General features: G+C 37.5%; 1 protein-coding gene across 2 annotated transcripts in view; it reads left to right on the forward strand.

Annotated features, from left to right (window-relative positions):
- EPS8 (EGFR pathway substrate 8, signaling adaptor) overlaps positions 1-19,582 on the forward strand; it is a 54,723-nt gene that overhangs the window by 7,141 nt on the left and 28,000 nt on the right. For both annotated transcript variants that reach the window (XM_009955150.2, XM_086466998.1), the window contains 10 exons: positions 4,024-4,091; positions 6,055-6,216; positions 6,420-6,569; positions 8,886-8,968; positions 11,012-11,148; positions 13,018-13,091; positions 14,125-14,251; positions 14,563-14,651; positions 18,176-18,250; positions 18,813-18,961. In XM_009955150.2, the coding sequence (XP_009953452.1) occupies positions 4,024-4,091; positions 6,055-6,216; positions 6,420-6,569; positions 8,886-8,968; positions 11,012-11,148; positions 13,018-13,091; positions 14,125-14,251; positions 14,563-14,651; positions 18,176-18,250; positions 18,813-18,961 (1,114 nt within the window). The remainder of the gene's footprint in view (positions 1-4,023; positions 4,092-6,054; positions 6,217-6,419; positions 6,570-8,885; positions 8,969-11,011; positions 11,149-13,017; positions 13,092-14,124; positions 14,252-14,562; positions 14,652-18,175; positions 18,251-18,812; positions 18,962-19,582) is intronic.

Here is a 19,582-nt window from a genome sequence, read left to right on the forward strand (position 1 = left end):
GTACGTTCAGTAAGTCAGCAAATTCTGTTGCTCGTCTCCAATAGTAGGGTGTGAGTTCCTTACATTTGAAGATCATGTAATAAATCAAGAGGCGTTCTCAGGGTTTCTGTAAAGCAGTCATAATAATATTGATGAATATTAATTAGCCACTTTGATAAGTGAAAGTGTTGAGGAGATGGACGCTATGTTTCCAGAAGAATGACAGTAGGCAACTCTGTAGGAGAAGAAGGAAAATAAGGAGCTGTATGTGGATGAAAAAGCCTGAGAGAGTCACGTGCTCAGATATATCTGACTTGGAAGTGGAAACGTGGAAGTGTTGTAGGAAGAAGCAGCAGCACTCTCCTATCATCTGGGTAGAGAAAGGTGTAAAACAGGTTTGCATGTTTATATCAATTTTGATAGAAGTTCAAGGCAGTGGAGCACATAAGCAGACAGGCATGCAAAAGGATTTGTCTCCTCCTTTTTGAGGGCAAGGCAGAGGTTTGTAGGTAGAATCAGGGTCATGAGCCAGGCACTAGGAGAAAGCAAAGTCTGAGATTTAGTTTTGAGATACTGACAAAAACCATGGGAAAGGGGATGCCTTCTAGATGCTGGTCCTTTTTTTTTGTTTTGTTTTGTTTTGTTTTTTGTTTCCCTTTGTGTTACGTTCATATTGTCATGGGGGGACTTTATTCACTCTTTCTTCAATGCAATTTATGCCAAGCAGCCAAGAATACCATGAGAGCCTGGGTGATTAGCAGCTGCGTTGACCCTGTATGGGAGAGGACACTCACTTTCTAACTATTGAATTGTGAAAGGGTTGAAAAACGAAAGTTGAGGAAAAACCCTTCCAGAAGCAATGAAAGAATTTTGCCTGATGCTAGGGTACTTATTAGAAGATGTATTTTGAAGGATGAATAATTTCAGGATGGAGCGGTTACCCATAGTATCTATCTCCAGCTCCTCTATAGCAGTGTTGACAACATCCACAGTTGCTATAGACTGCTACTTAGTTCATCCAAAACCATGTAAAAGTTGCAGCACTGAGAACTGCTTAAGAGCCAGTGAGGTACCCTCTTTATTTTGGTTTGGTCTGTAACTGCAACAAGACTTGGAAGTCTCCCCAATTTTAGTTTGCATGCTTAACTGCGGAGTTTAGATTTATCACTTTCTTGGACACACAGAAAAGGGAATCTCCAAGTCTGCATGGTGGCTTTTGGTAGAAGGACCTACAGGATAACAAGAAATGGTGGTCAATGCCTCAAGCCTGTCAGTGTTTAAGAGGCATTTGCCCTTAATAACATGCTTTAACTTTTGGTCAGTACTGAAGTGGTTAGGCAGTTGGACTAGATGATTTTGTAGATCCCTTCTAACTGAAATATTCTGTTCTGTGCTAAAAGATAACTTGGATCTCTGGCAGGTTCTAATAATCATTCTACCTGCATTAAAGAAATAAATGGATAAATAGGAATTGCTGCTGAACTCAGTATGGACTGTCAGTTATTGTGGTGACCATACTTTTTGTTTATTAACACGAACACAGATTGGCTTTTGCTAATCGGAAATTTTATTGAAGTTCTCATTACTCTTCTGTTGTAATTAAGAATGCTGATCTTAAGGGGCTCTCCTTGGCTCTCAAGTGTAGGCAACTGCAAATTTTATTAGCATTCAGAAAGCTCTATCTCTTACATAAACACTATTGTTCTCACCATGACATAGTGTTTTGAAAACCTTGCCATCATGTCTATTGTGAGTGTTGTGCTGCTCTGTGGAAGAGGACGTGTTAATCAGTGCTACAGATGGTTTTGGATATCCTGTCTTAACACAGGACAAAATTTCTGTGAAGCAGAGTAAGGAATCTCTTGCAAAACTTACTCTGCTTTTTACTTCCTTTGAAGCCTCTACATATGCCAGGATTTCTTTGTTTATTTAAAACAACTCCAACTGTTCTTGTTTGCAGGATTTATAAATCTTACAGTGGATGTAAAAATTCTTATCCTTCTTTAAATTGATTGTTAATTGAAAGAAGTAAAGAAGTGACTTTTTTTTTTTTTTTTTTTTTTTTTTTTTTTTTAAAGCATATATTCTTCCTTACTGGACAGCGTTTAACTATCATTTACAGTCCATAACAGAAGACTGTTAACTGATTCCCTAGGAGAAGCAAATAATTCTATGGGTTTAAACTAGATACTACTTTGTAATTCCCTTGTTTTGTTAGGAACAGATGGCCTTTACTTCTTCAGATCATCATCCAAACAAAAAAAGAAAGGTAGTAAATGAGACAGTATTGTTTCACTGACTGTTTTGTTGGGGTGTGCATGTGTGTGTGTATCTATTGTGGTTAGAAAGAAAATCAACCAGGAAAATACTTAAAGTAATATGCTGCAAAAGCAGAAATAGTAGTTACAGTTGGAATCAATGGAGATCCTGTGCCCTGGGATTTCAAAATTATGGATAATGAAAGTAAGACATCTATTTTGAAATATTCACACACCTAGTTAAAAATTATGATAATCCATGATGTTGAATTTGGCTGATTGCACTGCACATGTCTCCTGCAAGCTGAGTAGTTGCTGTACAGGAGCAGGATGACTCTGTTGCATGAGCAGTGGTTGTCATCATGGGAGGGGGGCTTCAAGCCAGGGAGGGATTTCAGAAACTGTATTGTCTTTCATGAAAGTCACTAAGAAGTGCAGAGATAATGGTGTGATTATAAAAGGTGACAAATACTTCTACAAGTGACATCTGAAAATGAGGTTGCTGGTGGCTTTGTCAGCACCTGAAATTCCTGTATGAAGGAACTATCTGGTCACAGAAGACACTTTTACAGTATGGCTTTTATGGTGTCCTCACTGCAGATCTCTGTCACAGATCATGCTTGGTAGTAGTCAGCATTTTTTTTTATTTGCAAAAATAACTTTCCTGTCAACAGATTCACACACTTCTATTTTACCTCCAAGTACTCCCAAGTATGATGAAATTCATATATTTTGTGTGTACATCAGGTACTTGCTTCTGAACAAAATCAAACTGCCTATTTTACTTGAAGATCAGAAATCAAGTTATTTAATGAAATGGAGAGGAAAGAATTGCCTACCTGTAGAGTTTCCTTGGACCGTTCTTGGCCATGTCATCTAGTGACTTTCTTCCTTGGACAAAGGTCTTGGTATGCCAGATAAGGCACATATGTGGTTATAGTGAAAAAATAGAAAAAACTTCCAAATGTTGCATTCAATTTTTTTTCCACTAAAGCTGAAAAGTTTTCTTCAGTATTCATCTAAGTTCATTATTTCGTGGTATGGGTGTGTGTTGTGTCTTCATCTTGTTTTTTCCTGTCCCTCCTCTCCTGGTTTAATATTAAGCTATTGCATAGAGTAAAAGGCAAATGACGTTTCTGATTTTGCAGCATTGTGTTTTGTTTGCTGAAAGATATTTCTGGTTAGAGATATTTGGTGTGTAGTTCTCTCTCTCTTTTTTTTTTTTTTTTTTTTTTCTTTTGAATCTCCTTTCCATGAGTATTTCTACATTAGTAATTCATCAAATTGAATACACTTTAGGAAGAAATAAAGGATGAGTCAAGTCTGTTTTGTGTGTGGCTTTGTTGTTTTGCAGATTTGACATGAGAATTATCTGTATCTCAGAAAATACTTTTGCTTTCAAGTGCATTCATACAAACACACTAAGCCTGACGCTAGTTATCGTATTGCCACTGAAGTGGCAAGCTAGTGACTTTAATAATCAGGTTTCACAATGAAGCATTTTCAGTCAGAATGCTGCTCCCCTCCGGTGTCCTGACTCACTGTGATGAAATAACTGGCTTTTTTTTTTTGCACCCTCCGGCACTCTGTTAACATTGCTGACGTAAGTATGATCCTTGTGCTGGACTCTGGGGGTGAAGGTTTTTTGTGTCGAGATTCAGAAATTAATGGAAGCTCATATTCTGTTTTCATATACAACTAGTCTTAAGTAGCTCTGAGAAGTATTCAAAACAGCATGATAAGAAATTGAATGAATAATTGTTCTTTCTTTTCCTTACGTCTCTAGAACAAAGAAAGAATTATGCACGAGACAGTGCCAGCAGCATATCCGAAACTTCGCAGTATCACGTAGAGGTGAGACGAGGATTGATATACCAATTAAGGCTTTCAGTTACATGCAGTTATTTTTGCCTCCATGATTTTTGAGGATACGTATGCTTGAAGGCATATGCATATTCCAAAATATCCTGCCAGCCCGAGGTCACTTCAGAATAGATTACACTGAAATGTCTCAAATTCTATAGCTTTGCCATAATGAGCTGAAATTTTGATGTGGAAGAATGTAAGCAAAGTTGTGTGTAGTTTGGCAAATAGACAGGACTTCTCAATGGGTTATCAATTCAAAGTGTTACACTGCCCTGTCTCTGAACCTGGCTTGTTGCAAGGATGAGGCAGAGCTGAAAAACCCCGTACTGTTGGTGAGGCCCACTGGATGATATTTAAAATGAGTACTTTGATCAGTTATAATCAGCAGAAGCGACAGAATATTCAGAAAGAGCTGAGCATTAACCCCTAAAAGCCCCAGTTAGTCTATTATGTAGTAGTTAAACAAATACATTCTGCCTGCACGCGTTCTTCCCCAGTGCGAAGCGCAAAATGTGTTACTTCCCGTCTTAAGCCAATTTGCAGAATTACTGCATGCTCCTGCCATATTTTATACAGGAGTAGATATATTTAAAATATTCAGCAAAGTAAGCCTGGGTACCTATATGTACCTGTTAAGCATTTTTGGAAGCAATGCCTCATTCTGTATTCTTACTTTGGCGCAAACTTTTTCCCACTCCCATCAGACTGCTGTCATGGGTTAAGCCAAGTCTTGCAAATACTGTAGATTCTCGGCTCCTTTTTGCTGGGTTTTAAATTAACTGTAAGTTGTGAGATCATATGCAGAAGTGTCTTAATTTCAAGTGCTTCTATCCTATGATCAGCTTGCAAATGAACACTTGTATTGCTCCTAATTTTCTGTTTTTCCTTGGTTTCTTCATAATGGCTTTGATACTGTACTGGCATAAAAATTAGTACTTGTATTTGGAGTCTAAGCATTCCAGTGTGAGCAGCAAGTTAGTTTCTTTCACTTCTTTTAAATATTTTGATTATATGCAGCCTTTATCTACTGTCTTGTCTGTCATTACTAGGTGCTGTTATCCTGTAATAGAAGAAAGCACGCTTTTTTTTTTTTTTTTTAAATTTATTTAGAAGATAGATGTGCAGGCATATATTAAATTTGGTTCAGCTTGAATGACTGTAACCAGGTCTTCAATAAAAATGTGAAGCTGAATTTATGCCTGGATAAAATTAAATAATTTTGTGTGTTTTCTTGCATGCTTGGCGTATTGCAGGAGAAATTGTCAAAACCATAATGACAGGGAAGCTGGTTGAGGTGATGTCTGTGAGGTAGTATTTAATTTCTAGACCATTAGTTGAATCTGGAGAATATTGCAAGTTGACGGTGAGCAATAGTAGTTAGTATACTACGTTTCTACGTTGTTCCACATAAAAGAAGCAACTAGCCTGTCCATAAGGTATCCCAGTCAGATGCAAGCCCATCATGGTTGCCATCAGCGTGCTAGCTGGCAGCTCTGGAAGAGCTGAGGACACTCCAGGTCAGGGTGGTGGTGGAGGTACTTTGGCAGGGTGTTTCTGGGAACCTTCTGCTGACGCTTCCTGGATTCAGCTTGCCAAGAGAGACAGGTTTTCACTCCTCAAGAAAGCTAATTAAGTAGTCAGGGTTTAATTCTAGCTTTGATACCTGAAAGATGTCAGAATATGTCTTCAAGTCTTAACCACTTACTGTAGTGAGGAAATGACAGAGGATGACAAACAGTAAGTTACAAAAATCAGTTGACTTAAAATGACATTATGGACTAAACAACTGCTTTTATGCCTTATTGGTGGGATCTGTCATATACAAATGCACTTTTGTCCATGAATAATTTGTATTGCTTTTTCCTGGAAATTTGCATACTGACACTGCTGAGCAATAAGGAAATTTACAGGTTTTTTTTTTTTTTTTTAAAATGTACGTTCCATTCACTAGCATTTGACCACCTTTGTTCTGGACCGAAAAGAGGCAATGATTACAGTAGATGATGGAATAAGGAAGCTGAAATTGCTGGATGCCAAAGGCAAAGTGTGGACTCAAGATATGATTCTTCAAGTAGATGACAAAGCTGTCAGTTTGGTGGACTTGGAATCAAAGGTAAGATCTGTGAGTGGCAGTCTCATTTTCAGAGACACAGAGAGAGAGAAAAAGGGAGCAGGCAGAAAAATGATGTATGTGAGAGTCAGTATTTTAATTAGCTTATTATCACTTTCCCTTTTTAACTCGTGCAGCTTCTCTGAGATCAGGACACACTGTAGTAAGGTGGTGTTTTGTGTTTGTTTTTTTTTCTCTTCCGGCAGAATGAACTGGAGAATTTTCCTTTAAGCACAATTCAGCATTGCCAGGCTGTGATGAATGCATGCAATTACAATTCAATTCTTGCATTAGTATGTAAAGAACCAACCCAAAACAAGCCTGATTTGCATCTTTTCCAATGTGATGAGATTAAGGTAAGGTAGTAATGGAGATCTGCTATGACTTCTTTGAATAGGGGAAACTATATATATTGGCAAGTATGGTGGATAAAATCAAATGAGCTGATTCATAGAAAATAATTCTGTTCTTTTATTCTCAGAAATATGCTTTAAGTTTAATGCACTTATGATATTGACACTACTTACAGTATGTTAGTAAATGTAGTGTAGTATGTCTTGCAAGAGAGTTGTCCAGTGTGTAAGCTGAATCCTTACTGCATGTTCAAATACGTTGTTACTGTAAATATTGATTCTTGAGCTCTGTAGCTGTTCACTTAGATTCGCAAATGAGTAAAGCTCTGGAATATGTATATGGTTTGCATTTACACTTCCAGAGAAAATGGTGTGAAATAGTTTGAGTTATCTCGTATTTGTTTTATAATCTGCAAAGAACTCATCTGAGCCCCGAGTCTTTCCCCTTTTGCTGCTTTTTTTGTCACCGAACAATTAAACCTTCTCTACATTCTTACCTCTCTACATCTCTGCTCTGCTGGAGAGATAATGAAAAGGAAAAAATTACTTGCAGGAGGGGCAAAACAAGGAAAGAGATTGTTTGTCTCTGATTAAAATATTTCCTTCAAGCATAAATAATTTTTAATATATTCTGCAATATTTCTTTACTTCCAGGGTTATGAATTTTGATTTCTGTTAGTTTTTCTATATAATTGGTATTTCTTTAAATTTCAGCTGATAATTTCATGGGGATTTTTAAAATTCCTTTGTAGTAGTTCATATCATTGTCTTAAAACAACAGATTGCTAATTACACTGTGCAACCATTTTGAAATTGGTATAGTGAGAGTGGTGTGAAGATGACTGGCTAATTGTGTGATTCATTGCATAGAATTTGATGTCTCAACAGAAACTGGGATCCTGTGAAAAGTTCAGGTCACATTATGTTAAATAATGCAGGGATCCTTTTTGAGGTCTGGTTGGACCCAGCTTCCTGAAGTGTAGAGGTGGTCTCTTTTCTTCAGACTTCTGTCTTTTGAAGTGGTTCCTCTGTGTACAAATAAAAATGCAGAGCATGCACATAAGCATGACTTGGAAGTCCAGGATCCCCCTTTTCTTCTCAGGTATTGTTTGAGTCTGTGACTGTACCCTAGGTTTTGTTCCTTACCCATGAGACTTGGCTGATTTTGAAAGATTAGGTCTTTCTCCCTTTTCTTCTTCCTGCTTTTGATTAGAAGTTACCATGAACCTCAGGAGCCTCTGCAATAAAAGATTAGTCAAAATCCATACTATTCGGGGCATTCAATATTTTCTAAAGAAAAAATTGTTAAATAATAAATATCAAGAGTATGATTAATGGAATTCTTCTAGGTTTAAGTTCCTCAAATCCCCTTAAGTTTTTTCAGTTAATTCCTTAACCTTAGTGTATCCCTCATCCATATTCTGTAGTGCAATTCATTATAGCCTGAGAAGTCCCTTAATCTTCTTGGATCCTAAATTCAACAGTCTTCTGGTCCCAGCAGAACTTACATATTCCTCCCCAAAAGTTACATACTTCTCCGTTATAAGGATACTAAGAAAGCTGTAGACCTTGTAGAGTGAGCCAGACACTGACAGATTTGGGCTGTGACAACCTGTGTATGAAATTAATTTGTCAGCTGAAGACATGTAACAGAGCATTCTAAATCCTATGAGAAGCCATGACCTATTTAACACAAGATCTATTAAAATAATGCCTTAGATGTGCATCAAAATTTCACTTCTGGGCCACTGGTGGAGGCAGACTGTAGTTATGGAAAGACAGGAACCTACAGGTTCAGAAATGTTCTGAAAAATTCATCTTCTGTTACATCAGAGAGAAATTGGAGGCTATTGTTTTTTCCTAAAGGAAACTGTATCACTACAAGTTACTTCCCTAATCCTCTATACTGCTACTATCTATAGTAGCTTTTTTTTTTAATAGTATGTGTTTCCCCTAACATACTTGAGAAAAACAAAAATGATGTATGCAGAGGGAAAAAATAGTTTATGCAATAATGGTTGACTTGAGATAATTACAGCTGTTCAGACAAATTTGGTTTCTAGATGACATACTCATCTGATGATAATGCTTGAGATTGGAACAGTGACAAAAATACCAACTCCCAGACAATTGCATTGTGTGTTTCTTTGTTCTATTTAATGTGTAAAATAATTTATGCCAGAACTTTTAAATAAATGGAGTTTGAAAAAGTATTCTGAAATCTAAAGATGCCCTAAAAAAAGTGCATGAGGAGATCTTTATTTCACCTATCTGTGTGGTCTAGGTGATAACTGATGGTTTCTGCTTCTGTCTCTTTAGGCTAGCTTTATTCATGAAGATATTGAAAGTGCAATCAGTGACAGCAAAAGTGGGAAACAAAAGAAGAGGCTTGAAACACTGAGGTAAAAACCTAACTTCTTGACAGTATATAGGCTCATCAAATAGCATTACAGCATTCAGAAGCTCCCCAAGTCTGCCTGCTGTCTTTTGCTCTTTTTTGCTATTTGATAATATACTTCCAAAACCACGTGTAGAAGCCTTACTTTAATAATTATCTCATACTCTCTCAATTTATAGCGTCACTCTTACCTTTCCCAACTCCACCTTGGTGACGGGAACAGCTGACATCAATACCACTTGCCAGAGAATAGCATTGCATGTCTCAGTTCTGCGTATGGGTCGAGTAGTTCAGGCTTTAAATTAAAAAAATAAATGCCCCACAGCTCCAAGTAAGATTATGATAAAAGGTTTTGGGATCTAAAGATGTTGAGTAAAACAGCAACTGAAGACTGAGTAATCTTCCTGCCTGCCTGGTTAACGATGCTGAAATCTCCTTGTTTCCCTGGTAGCAAAAGCTTCTCTCCCAGTTGGAAAATGTGGAGGAAAAGAGTTTGTTTGGATCAGAGAAGATTAATACAGAAATGAGAGGTAGCCAACAGAGATGGAAAAACAAGAGGCACAAATATATTAGATGCTGAATAGTAATGGTGGTGGTTTGTTGAAAAGTTAGTATGTAACTGCATCCTGACAGTATCCCTCAATAATACTTAGTTTTGTGGTTCAGGTAGAGAAATCTCTGCTGGACAAAAATCATTAAGTAAAAATGTCACCATTATATGAATGAGTTTATAACAGTCTTAGCTACCTGTTAAATTCTGATGCGCAGCTTATGAAGTTTTCCTAGAGTAATGGACACTTCTATAAAACCAAAACAAAAACTGAACTGTATCTAACTTTATCTGTGGGTTTAAAACTAAATAAGTAGACTTCACTGTGGGACTGTAACAAACCAGGTATAAGCACAAAGAGGCAATCCAGAAGGACTCAAACACATTGGATGTGCTGGGAAACTAATGAATTTAATTGGGAAAAGAAGGTAGGTCAGTACATCGGGAGGGAAAAATGATCTGAGATATCAGTCTGCAAGGGCTGTGAGGCCAAAAAGCGATGTGTGTGTGACAGCTTGGCACCGGTTACTTGCTGTCGTATCATGTACATACTGGCATCGGGTCACGAGGAGAGACCCTCCTGCCTGACATTGCATTATCAAGTTGCTGCAAGGTTATTGAAAAGTAGAAGTGTGGGACACATGGAGAAAAGTGCACAGGAAATTGGAGGAAGGAAAGGTTAAGGAAACATTTTTTTGTTTGGTCTTCAAAAACCGAATAACGCTTGAAGTGTTGTTGCTGAATGCCATGAATGAGAGAGGATTATAAAGAGATTGATTCAGGGAGAAGATCTTGCTTTTAAATAGGGGTGTGGAGAAGGGATGGGATGTGTGTATGACAGCAGTTGTTGGGATTTTTTGTCCATTGGTCTCAAGTTGCAGAATGAATTCAAAGACCGCTTTCCTTATGGTATTCAAAACTAGATTCAGAACAAGAAAACTGGAAAATTGCAGGTGGGAACATGAGACATTTATATTAAGACAGGATGAACAGGTCACTGATACAAAAAGGAAAATCAGGCTGTAAATTTAATTGGTTTGTTGGTAGGGTTTTAAGAAACAGGTGGTTGGCAACCTGTCAAATTTAGGGAACAGATACTCAATTGTGATGACTTGAAAGGTGACTTCTAATGAAGACTTTCACATAAAATGGAAGTCCAGCCATAAACGACAGGGTGGTAAAAATGCCATATGCTAAACCCAAGCCACTGTATTTACCTGTGTAAACTGGCAAGTCTCTAGACATAATATTCTGTGGCACGGCTTGAGGATTTCCCATGTGGCCAGGTGACAGAGGTTTGCGAACCCCATCATGGAGTGTGTTTCCTACTATATTTACACATAATGGTCTGGAGTACTGCTTACTTGGCAAGTCCATGGTATGTTCAACAGTAGAAGGGGGTCCTTGTGAAGCCTCCTTGTCTTCTCTAATTAGATACTAGAAGATAGAACGTTTTTCCTTCAAGTGTCACATGTGGGCTTTCTTCTCTTCCTCTAGAATGATATCCAAAGCTGACAGCACCATCCCGCCGCCGCCGCGAGCACCTGCCCCTGTGCCACCGGGAACCATCACCCAAGTGGACGTGAGAAGCCGCGTGGCAGCGTGGTCCGCATGGGCCGCTGAGCAGGGGGACCGTGAGTATTCCTGGGAGCCTGGCAAACATTTGTTTTGGGCAGTAGGTTTTTATGATGCTCGGTAATAACAAAAATAGTTTGGAATGCCCACTTTCATAAAGATTACTGTAACTGAATCCAGATACAGAAACGGTTGTAGCAGGTCACCCCTCTGTCCTTGCTGAGAGCAGACAAGATTATTCTTTGAGTCTTGTCTGAAATGCCCCAAGCTACTGTTGCCTGATCTGGGGAATAAGACCTGACTGTCATAATCTGACTTGTCATTTACTTGCACTTACCCATTTTCTGAATTGCTGTTCAGAGCTTCTTTTACTTGTGTTTAGCTGGGTGGGGGTGTGGGCTTCGGGTTTTAACCTGCGGGTCTTTTTGTGAACGTAGTAACATTCACAGTAATCAGTACTGTCATACCTCTGTTAATTTAATGATGCTGTCTTTAGTAATAGGGAGAGCATAAGCCAGATATTTTGGACAATTAAAAGATATAATCATGGATTAAAAGGTGACTAGAGATCAGCATTATTTATTTATTTTATATTTATCTTTATAATGGCCTGTATGGCTAAACTAGTGGGTTTTGTTGGTTTTTCTTTTTTTTTTTTTTCTTTTTTTTCCTTTTTTGGGGGTTTTGGTTTGTTTTTTTTTCTGTTTTAAAGCCCTAACCAAAGAATGCTGTAGCTTTTCTGGTAGGATTGGATTTTATTTTATTTTTTTACATCTCTGATGGAAACATTTTTATTTTGATCATATTTCTTTGAAAAAAAAATTTTTTAGAAACAATAAAGTTCCATCTGTAAAACAGGATGTATTAAGGGAATAATCTTGGTTAAGGTGAGACCTTTTTTGATTTGGGTTTGGTTTAGGTTTTTTTTTTTTTTTTTTTTTAATAACAGATACTAAAATTTTAGAATTAGAAGTCATTAACCATGAAGTCTTTATTATTTTTGGTTTATTAAACTGTATCACTCAACAGAGTACACAACTATGCAAAGTAAACAACTAAAAATGTTCAGAGAAACCTGTCATGTTAAGAATGTTTTCATCTACTAACCTGCAGTATTACATCTATCTTGAGTAAAGGCTAGTTTGTTCTTCTTTTGATGACTTCTCAACTTCAGAAAAGTTTCATTAGTTCTTCAAGTGGTCTATCTTGCCAGGCCACTTCTGGACCTGAGTTACTGCAGTTCCTTTTGTTCCACTCATGTGGATCTTTCCTAAAATGTATTTACTAAAATCTCACCTCTTAACAAAAGCAATACAGTATTTAGTGTGACTTAAAAATTCAAAACTATAATTTCTCAAAACATTAACCTTGTCCTTTTAGAATAAAAGGCACTGACTCTGTCCATTGGTATTTGGAAATACTTGTTTTATCGCATCATTACCTCCTATTTCTATGTTGCCAGACGTGGTCTCTCTGTCCAAATTCCTACGTCCCTTTTCTCTTATTACCTTTTCCATCAAAATTGTCTTTGAAGTTGTGGCTACACTTTCCTTCTTGCTTAGTTCTGCTGGAGTACCTTTCAGCATATTGTGCAAAATGGGATGGTTTCTCATTATATTTATAACCTGCTACTTTCTGCTGTAATTTTTTGATTTGGACCCTGGTAGCATGCTTCTGTGGTTAACTTCATTTATGCAGCTACCTTGACTGAAAGCATGCACCTAAGATTTTTTTTTGAGAGGCTTGCCAGCACTGGGCATTAGGATGCAAGATTTTCAGGTTCTGTGGAGTCCTTGCAAAGTGAATGGTACAAATATTTTCTGTCTGTTTCTCACAGCAGTATGGTTTCAAGCATAAGCTGTATAGGAAGTGTTGGTTGCTAATTCTGTGTATATAGATGTCTTATTCTCTTCTTCCCTTTTCTGCAGTTGAAAAACATAGACCATACCAGGATCATGAAGAAACAGCAGAGATGATAGCAGCCAGGATTGACAGAGATGTTGTAAGTGAGAAACTACAAGCAATATTGCTTAATGTCTGTGAATTGTTGCAGCTCTACTTCGTGGGAAGGCTTTTTCCGTGTGAAGAATTCAGTTCTGCAGGAAAGCTTTCCAGGCAGCCTATGTTTGAGTGGTAGACCTTAAAAATGAATAGGTGGTTTTTCTTTTTCTTATTTTTGTCTTTAAAAACAAACCAAAACAAAACGGTATTGAACATTGATGCCAAGTTTTCTGCTCTGAAGAGCTAGAAATATAAATACTAATTTTGTGTGGTAGACAAAATTCAGCAAACTGTGTAAGGATAAAGTTAAATTCCATTAATTTAGTGTTACTTAAGTATATGTGATATCTGGAAAATGAACATAGAGTCATTTCTGATATTGCCTATATGCAACAGCTTTGGGCAGGTCTTACGTTGTACGCGATATCAAATACTGCCCCATTTGTCAGTTCAAACTTTCTACTTTTCTACTCAGATGTTGCCTTCAGCCACATCCAAGGGTCTTGAGGAAAGCATGTTGGGGCCTGCTGAATTGGTATACATGTTTTCCCCAGGAGCTCCTTCATTCTCCTCCACTTGCTCTTTGAAAACAGTTCTTCAAAGAGTGCTTCTATAAAACCACATTCTGCCATTCAACAAACAGCTTAATACTTTGTACTAAAGGAGATGATGAAGTTATGCTGTTTAGGAAAATGCTGTCCTACATAAATAATTAGAATTTTTCCATGTGTTGTGAGAGAAAATGTGATGTGTGAACAAACTTTGTAATTCCAATCCAAATTTAATAATTCTGATGTTTATATTTTAAAATATAAGTTTTATATTTTATGGCCCTAAGTTTTTAAAAATCTAAGATTTAAAGTACTTTACAGGTGTGTAAAGTTAAGAACATAATGTATCTAAATAGGCAATGCTCTAGCATGGGCTTTGTTCCAAGGACAAAGTTGGTCTCTGAGAGTGTAGGCGTTTTGATTTCTGGAGTATTTCTGCTATAGTTTCTGTAGAGAAACTGTTACTTTTCTTTTCTCCCATAGCAAATTCTGAACCATATTTTGGATGACATTGAGTATTTTGTAACCAAACTTCAAAAAGCTGCTGAAGCCTTTGCTGAACTTTCGAAGAGGAAGAAAACGAAGAAAAGTAAAAAGAAAGGACCTGGAGGTAGGAGTAGTTCTTACTGCACACAATTCTGTTTCTCTAAGGATTATTGAAGTAGCAAGCAAATGTGTCTTTTCATGTTGTTTTTTCATGAATGTGGTTGTTTTCTTTCACTTGAAGCAAGGATTTTTTGTGCTTAAATTCGGTGGGGAGTGACTAGAGATATGACTGTGGGATATGCTCACTGTTGTGGGTTCTATATTTACAAAACTATCTAAGTTGGTAAATTTATTATGTATTTATGTTTACTATACCTGTAATATTTATAGAAATTATATACCATATAAATGGATTTATAAAATTTTGTTCACCAGAGGGGGTTCTTACTCTCCGTGCAAAACCACCACCTCCAGATGAATTTGTTGACTGCTTCCAAAAATTCAAACATGGCTTCAATCTTCTGGTAAGTGACTGCTAGTGGATATGGTGATGTGAGACATGTAGTAACAGGGTTTTCTTTCTGGGATAGCTGATGTTAAGTATAACATGATCTTTGTTTTCCTCACCGCTACAAATTAATTTGGGTGTCAGTTTTGCTGCATTGATTTCCTATGTCTTACTTCACTAGAATGAAGTGAAGAACTAAATTTCTGGGGAAAGATGAAGAGAAGAAGGGAGGAATCAGTAACACAACAGATTTGCTTTGTAGTTATTTTTGAGTTTTCTTGGAGGTTCCTCTTGTTCCAGTGGATGTGGATGCTTTATTGATGACTCCTCTGAGGGAGCTGCGGAAGGTTATCTTGTCTTTGGGAACATATTAATCAAGTCTTTTGCCTTCTGCCTATAGCTTTCTTAGTGCCTTGTCCACATAGAGAAACCTTGCGGGTCTTAAATGCCCTACTGCTGCCAACTGAGCAGAGGCGGTCATGCCATCCAGGGAATTGTGAGCCTAGTTCTGCATTGTGTTGGTCTCCACTGCTCTTTCAAAAGGAGTAAACCTAAAAGTAACCTCTTCAAGAATACTGATATACCTGGAAATGTAATCTTGTTTGATCCTTGGCTGACACACAGAAGTATAGCTCTGCTGATACTTGACTGGTCTTGGACATTCAACTCTTCCTTCTGCACCCAAAGTTGAACCAAGGCAAAAGCAGAGCTAGCCACCTCTGGCCTAGGTTGGCCTTTGAGCCAGCTTTGGGATGCTGCTCCTCAAGGACTGCACACAGTGACTAGATGAGCATAATTGTTTTTCAGCATTGTTGTGTTTCTTCTTTTTGTGGTTCTTTAAAGCTCTTTACTTGGGAAATTCGAGTTTAAATCATAAAAGAATTCCCAGGAACATCTGTTGGGATGATGATTCTGTGGCATGCTTGCCAGCATCACCAGCTGTGGCCTTAATTTAGTTTTATTCAGCTATGCCCATCAGACTCTCTGTGCTTGTTTGCCATCATTATATAGGACTTTTCTGGCCTCAGAATGCTCCATCCGACATATTGCTGTTGCTTTATAGGTTCTCTACAAGCAGAGATGCTAATTCAAGAGCCTTCTCCTGGCATCTCCTTTTCTGCAAGTGCTGTTAAAGGAAGGCAGCAAGTGGGACACCTTCAAAGCATTTACTTTCAGAAACTGATTGTCCCTTCCAATTGCTGCAGAAGCTGTGCCAACAGGGAAAATTGTTCTTGCATTCACTAAGTCAAATATTTTTTTTCCTCTTGGGGAATGAGTTCTGATTGCAGGGCTGAAGGAGTTATTTAGAAATGTTAAGAATATCTTTCTTTTTAAAACTCTATATCAAATGCTGTGATTCTGACCCTAAACGATTTCTGTTGGGGGGAGGGGGGGAGGAGTATGTCTTGAAATATGCTGATCCTTCACAGTAGTAGTGCTTGTAATGTTAATTTTTTTCTACTCTTAATTCCTACCACATTCTGCATTTGAATTAGATTTTCACCCAAGAACAACATGTGCATCTTTGAATCTTTATCTTCTGTGCAGGAGAAGAAGCAGTTCTTGTTTTGATGCTCAGCAGCATCTAGGACTGTGTTTCTCATGTTGCTCTTGAAGAGCTGTGCTGTTACAGTGCTTTACTTCATCATCATCGCAGGAGCCACAAAAGCCTGAAATTTCACTTCCTGGTGCTTTATGTCAGACATGGACAACTGTATAAAATGAAGAATCTAGTTTAATAAGAGGAGTAGCTAGAAGACTAAAATCTTTGCCAGTAGAACGGGAACTGTTTTAAAATGCCATGCTGGAAGCTTCTAGAAAATGCCTACCATCTGTCAAAATAATTTTAGAAAGATTGAAAGTAAGTTGTTATGACTGAAGAACAATCTATAGGAAGTTATTAGAAGTAAAACCACATCCTCCTGCTTTCCTTGTTTGGAGGCACACTCTGGAAGACTAGATGTAAAAGTAGAATGAGGCTAGCCAAAAGCAGTTTGAGAACAGATGGCAAGATGCAATAAAAACTACTATAACTTTTAAAAACACATTCTGGCATGCTTCTCCTGGAGCTTGCAGGGCCGATGAGTGATCAGTAAATAAAAGAAATCTCCAAGAAGCTGTACCAGAGAAAGTATATGATTTTTTAAAATGCATATATTTACTTGGAAAAGCTTAGTAGTGGACAATATGTTCATGAAAACCATTTTTTATAGGGAGCACAAGAGATTATCTGTTTCAAATTGAAGAACTGGTAATGGATTAAAGAACAGCAAATCAAAATGGCAAGTTACAGGCAGATGAATAGAAGCCCTGTTTGAAAGGGCATCATTCATCCATCTATTCCAAAAACTAAATCAGCAAACCACACAGTATGGTATGTAACCTTTCTCAAACTGCTATTCTTCCAGAGAAGGAGAAGTGGTTAAGGTAATGCTGACAATCTCTAGAGTCATTCCGAGCATCTGAGGGACTGTGACAACCAGGTACCCCTGAGGAACCTGCACGTGGGATGCAGTTTCTAGGCAGGTATATTAAATTGAGGAAGAAGCAAACATGCATCTTGCAAAACAAAACAATGTCTACAAATACATCAGTTCTTTGTTTCTTTGGATTTCCAAAACACATCCATCAAGGGTGCACATCCTGAAGTTCTTAAAGAAACTGAGATTCTTATTTCTATTAGAAAACAAATTATAGGACTAGAATGCCAGTTCTTAAAGTGCAGTAAATACAGCAGTGAAGTCCCACACACTGCACTGCAGAGGCCTTTGCTGTCCAACATATTTTCAGGTGTTCTGCCAAATGGGGAGTGTAGAGTCTACAAACATTGAAACATCTCATGACAGCAGATAAAGTGACAGATGAAATTCAATATTGATAGTCATGGACAGGTGGGGAAAAATATTATATATAAACCAAATCAGAACAAAATGTTGATGTAATACAGATTCCTGTGAGAACATCATCCATGTTCAATGGTGATCAACCAAGCAAATGTTAAGAACAATTAGGGGGAGAAAAAAGAAAATTAACAAAGAAAAAGCATCAATATGCTGTTATGTTCCCTGGCCTCATTTTGTTCCCAGTGAAGCAAAACTGAAGAAGGTACAGGGAGGACAACAATACTCGAAGGAATTGCTTTAAGTTGGAAAAGACCAGAGGAAGAAAGTAATAAATCTGTAAATGGTTATGAGCATCACTAGAAAATGTAGCCAGAGAAGGCTTACTCAGTTTTCATTTGGAAATGAATTACAGAATACTAATGAAAATAAGAGGTGGCAAATTTCCAAAGGAGATGCTTCTTTACAAAGCATGTAATTCAGTTGCGGAACTTCTTGTTTTGCACAATAGGTGCTAAAGATATACATGGATTCAAAAGCAGCTGGATGAATTAGCACTTGCACGTAGCAGATGTTGCAAACAAAACACTGGGCTTAGGTGGACCTGTGGCCTGACCAGGGATGGCCATCCTTACGTGAAGTATTTATTGTCATAAAAATTAAATGTTTCTTAAAATATGTCATTTTCCTGTTCCTTCAGGCCAAATTAAAGTTCCATATCCAGAATCCTAGTGCAGCTGAACTGGTTCATTTTCTATTTACCCCACTACATATGGTAAGGTTTTATAATTTTCTCAGTGTTTTCCTTCAGAGCTCTTGTATTTATATGCTCTGTAACCTTTTCAAGGATAACAAGATTGAAATGTTGTGTCCCTGGACAATAACTAAGGAGAAATATGTGTCTCAGGATGAGATTCTCTTTAGAAAATAATTTATATCCTCTTCTGCATATATTCCCATCTATTAAATATATTTATTTAAATAATCTTTAGCTTTGTGTGTTACAGTTTGCCATTATAACTTCTAATTAACAATAAAAAATTGAGAAAGTTTACATAATGCAGGAGGACAGCTGAAAGCATAGCCATGTGTCTGTTTACTAGAAGTATGTGGGTCTAAATGAACAGCAGTTCTTCTGCAATAAATGGTTGAGTCAATCTGTATGACGTTAAGACACATTGTTAGCTTCTCAGAGTTTGGGGGGTTGGGGGAGAGGGGAGGGTCTGGGATGTTTTTGTGACTAATAAATGTTTCCTGGAAGCATTGTAGTAACTTATATTCACAGTACCTTCCTTACTGATAATGTGTATGTTCTTTGTATTAATATTTGAATTTAGGTGGTACAGACAACAGGAGGTCCAGAGCTTGCTGGTACAGTACTCAGCCCCCTCTTAACAAAAGATACAATAGACTTCCTGCGTTATACTGTCACCAGTGAGGAAGGACAGTTATGGATGTCATTGGGTGACACATGGACCAAAGCCAGGTGAGAAAAAGCCTTCGCATATTTTAGAGTTGATCTCTAAACTCAAGTTTATTGACATGATCTTAACCAGGTAATCCACCCCCCAGTAAACTCACTATTAATTTGATAGGCTTTGGACTCTTCAGAACTGTTCTTTGAAGTTTTTTGGAAAGGAACTCTTCAGCCTCAATGGGATACGGGAGTGGTTTGATTTTAGTGGTCTCAAGGAGGAAGAAAATGTAGACCGAAATTTTTGTTTTGTGCGTGGTAACAAGAACCTCTTGATATAACCTCTTGCAGTCATTTTTTCTGAACTGTCCCTTGCATGTTTCCAGTTGTTTTTCACCATTACTTTTCCAACACAGCTATCTGGACTTCATTAAAAATCAGTTTGAAGAAGCTGCAATAAAAAGTGACAAAATATTGAAGAACAAGATACGGATGTCTATTTTCAATTTCCAATAATTATCAAATGCTAAGAATTTACAATGTCTTTAGTTTTTCAAAAGCATCATAATGCTATAAAGAAAATGCTTATAATTTTTAAACTATGTTTATTGGCTGAACCATGTTATATGTGCATACCCTCCTACACATTGCACTTAATGGATTCACTATTATGGTTAGACTTGGTTAAAAATT

Source organism: Leptosomus discolor, chromosome 1 (assembly GCF_034619465.1).
Source record: "Leptosomus discolor isolate bLepDis1 chromosome 1, bLepDis1.hap2, whole genome shotgun sequence".
In the NCBI taxonomy this organism is placed as follows: Eukaryota; Metazoa; Chordata; class Aves; order Leptosomiformes; family Leptosomidae; genus Leptosomus; species Leptosomus discolor.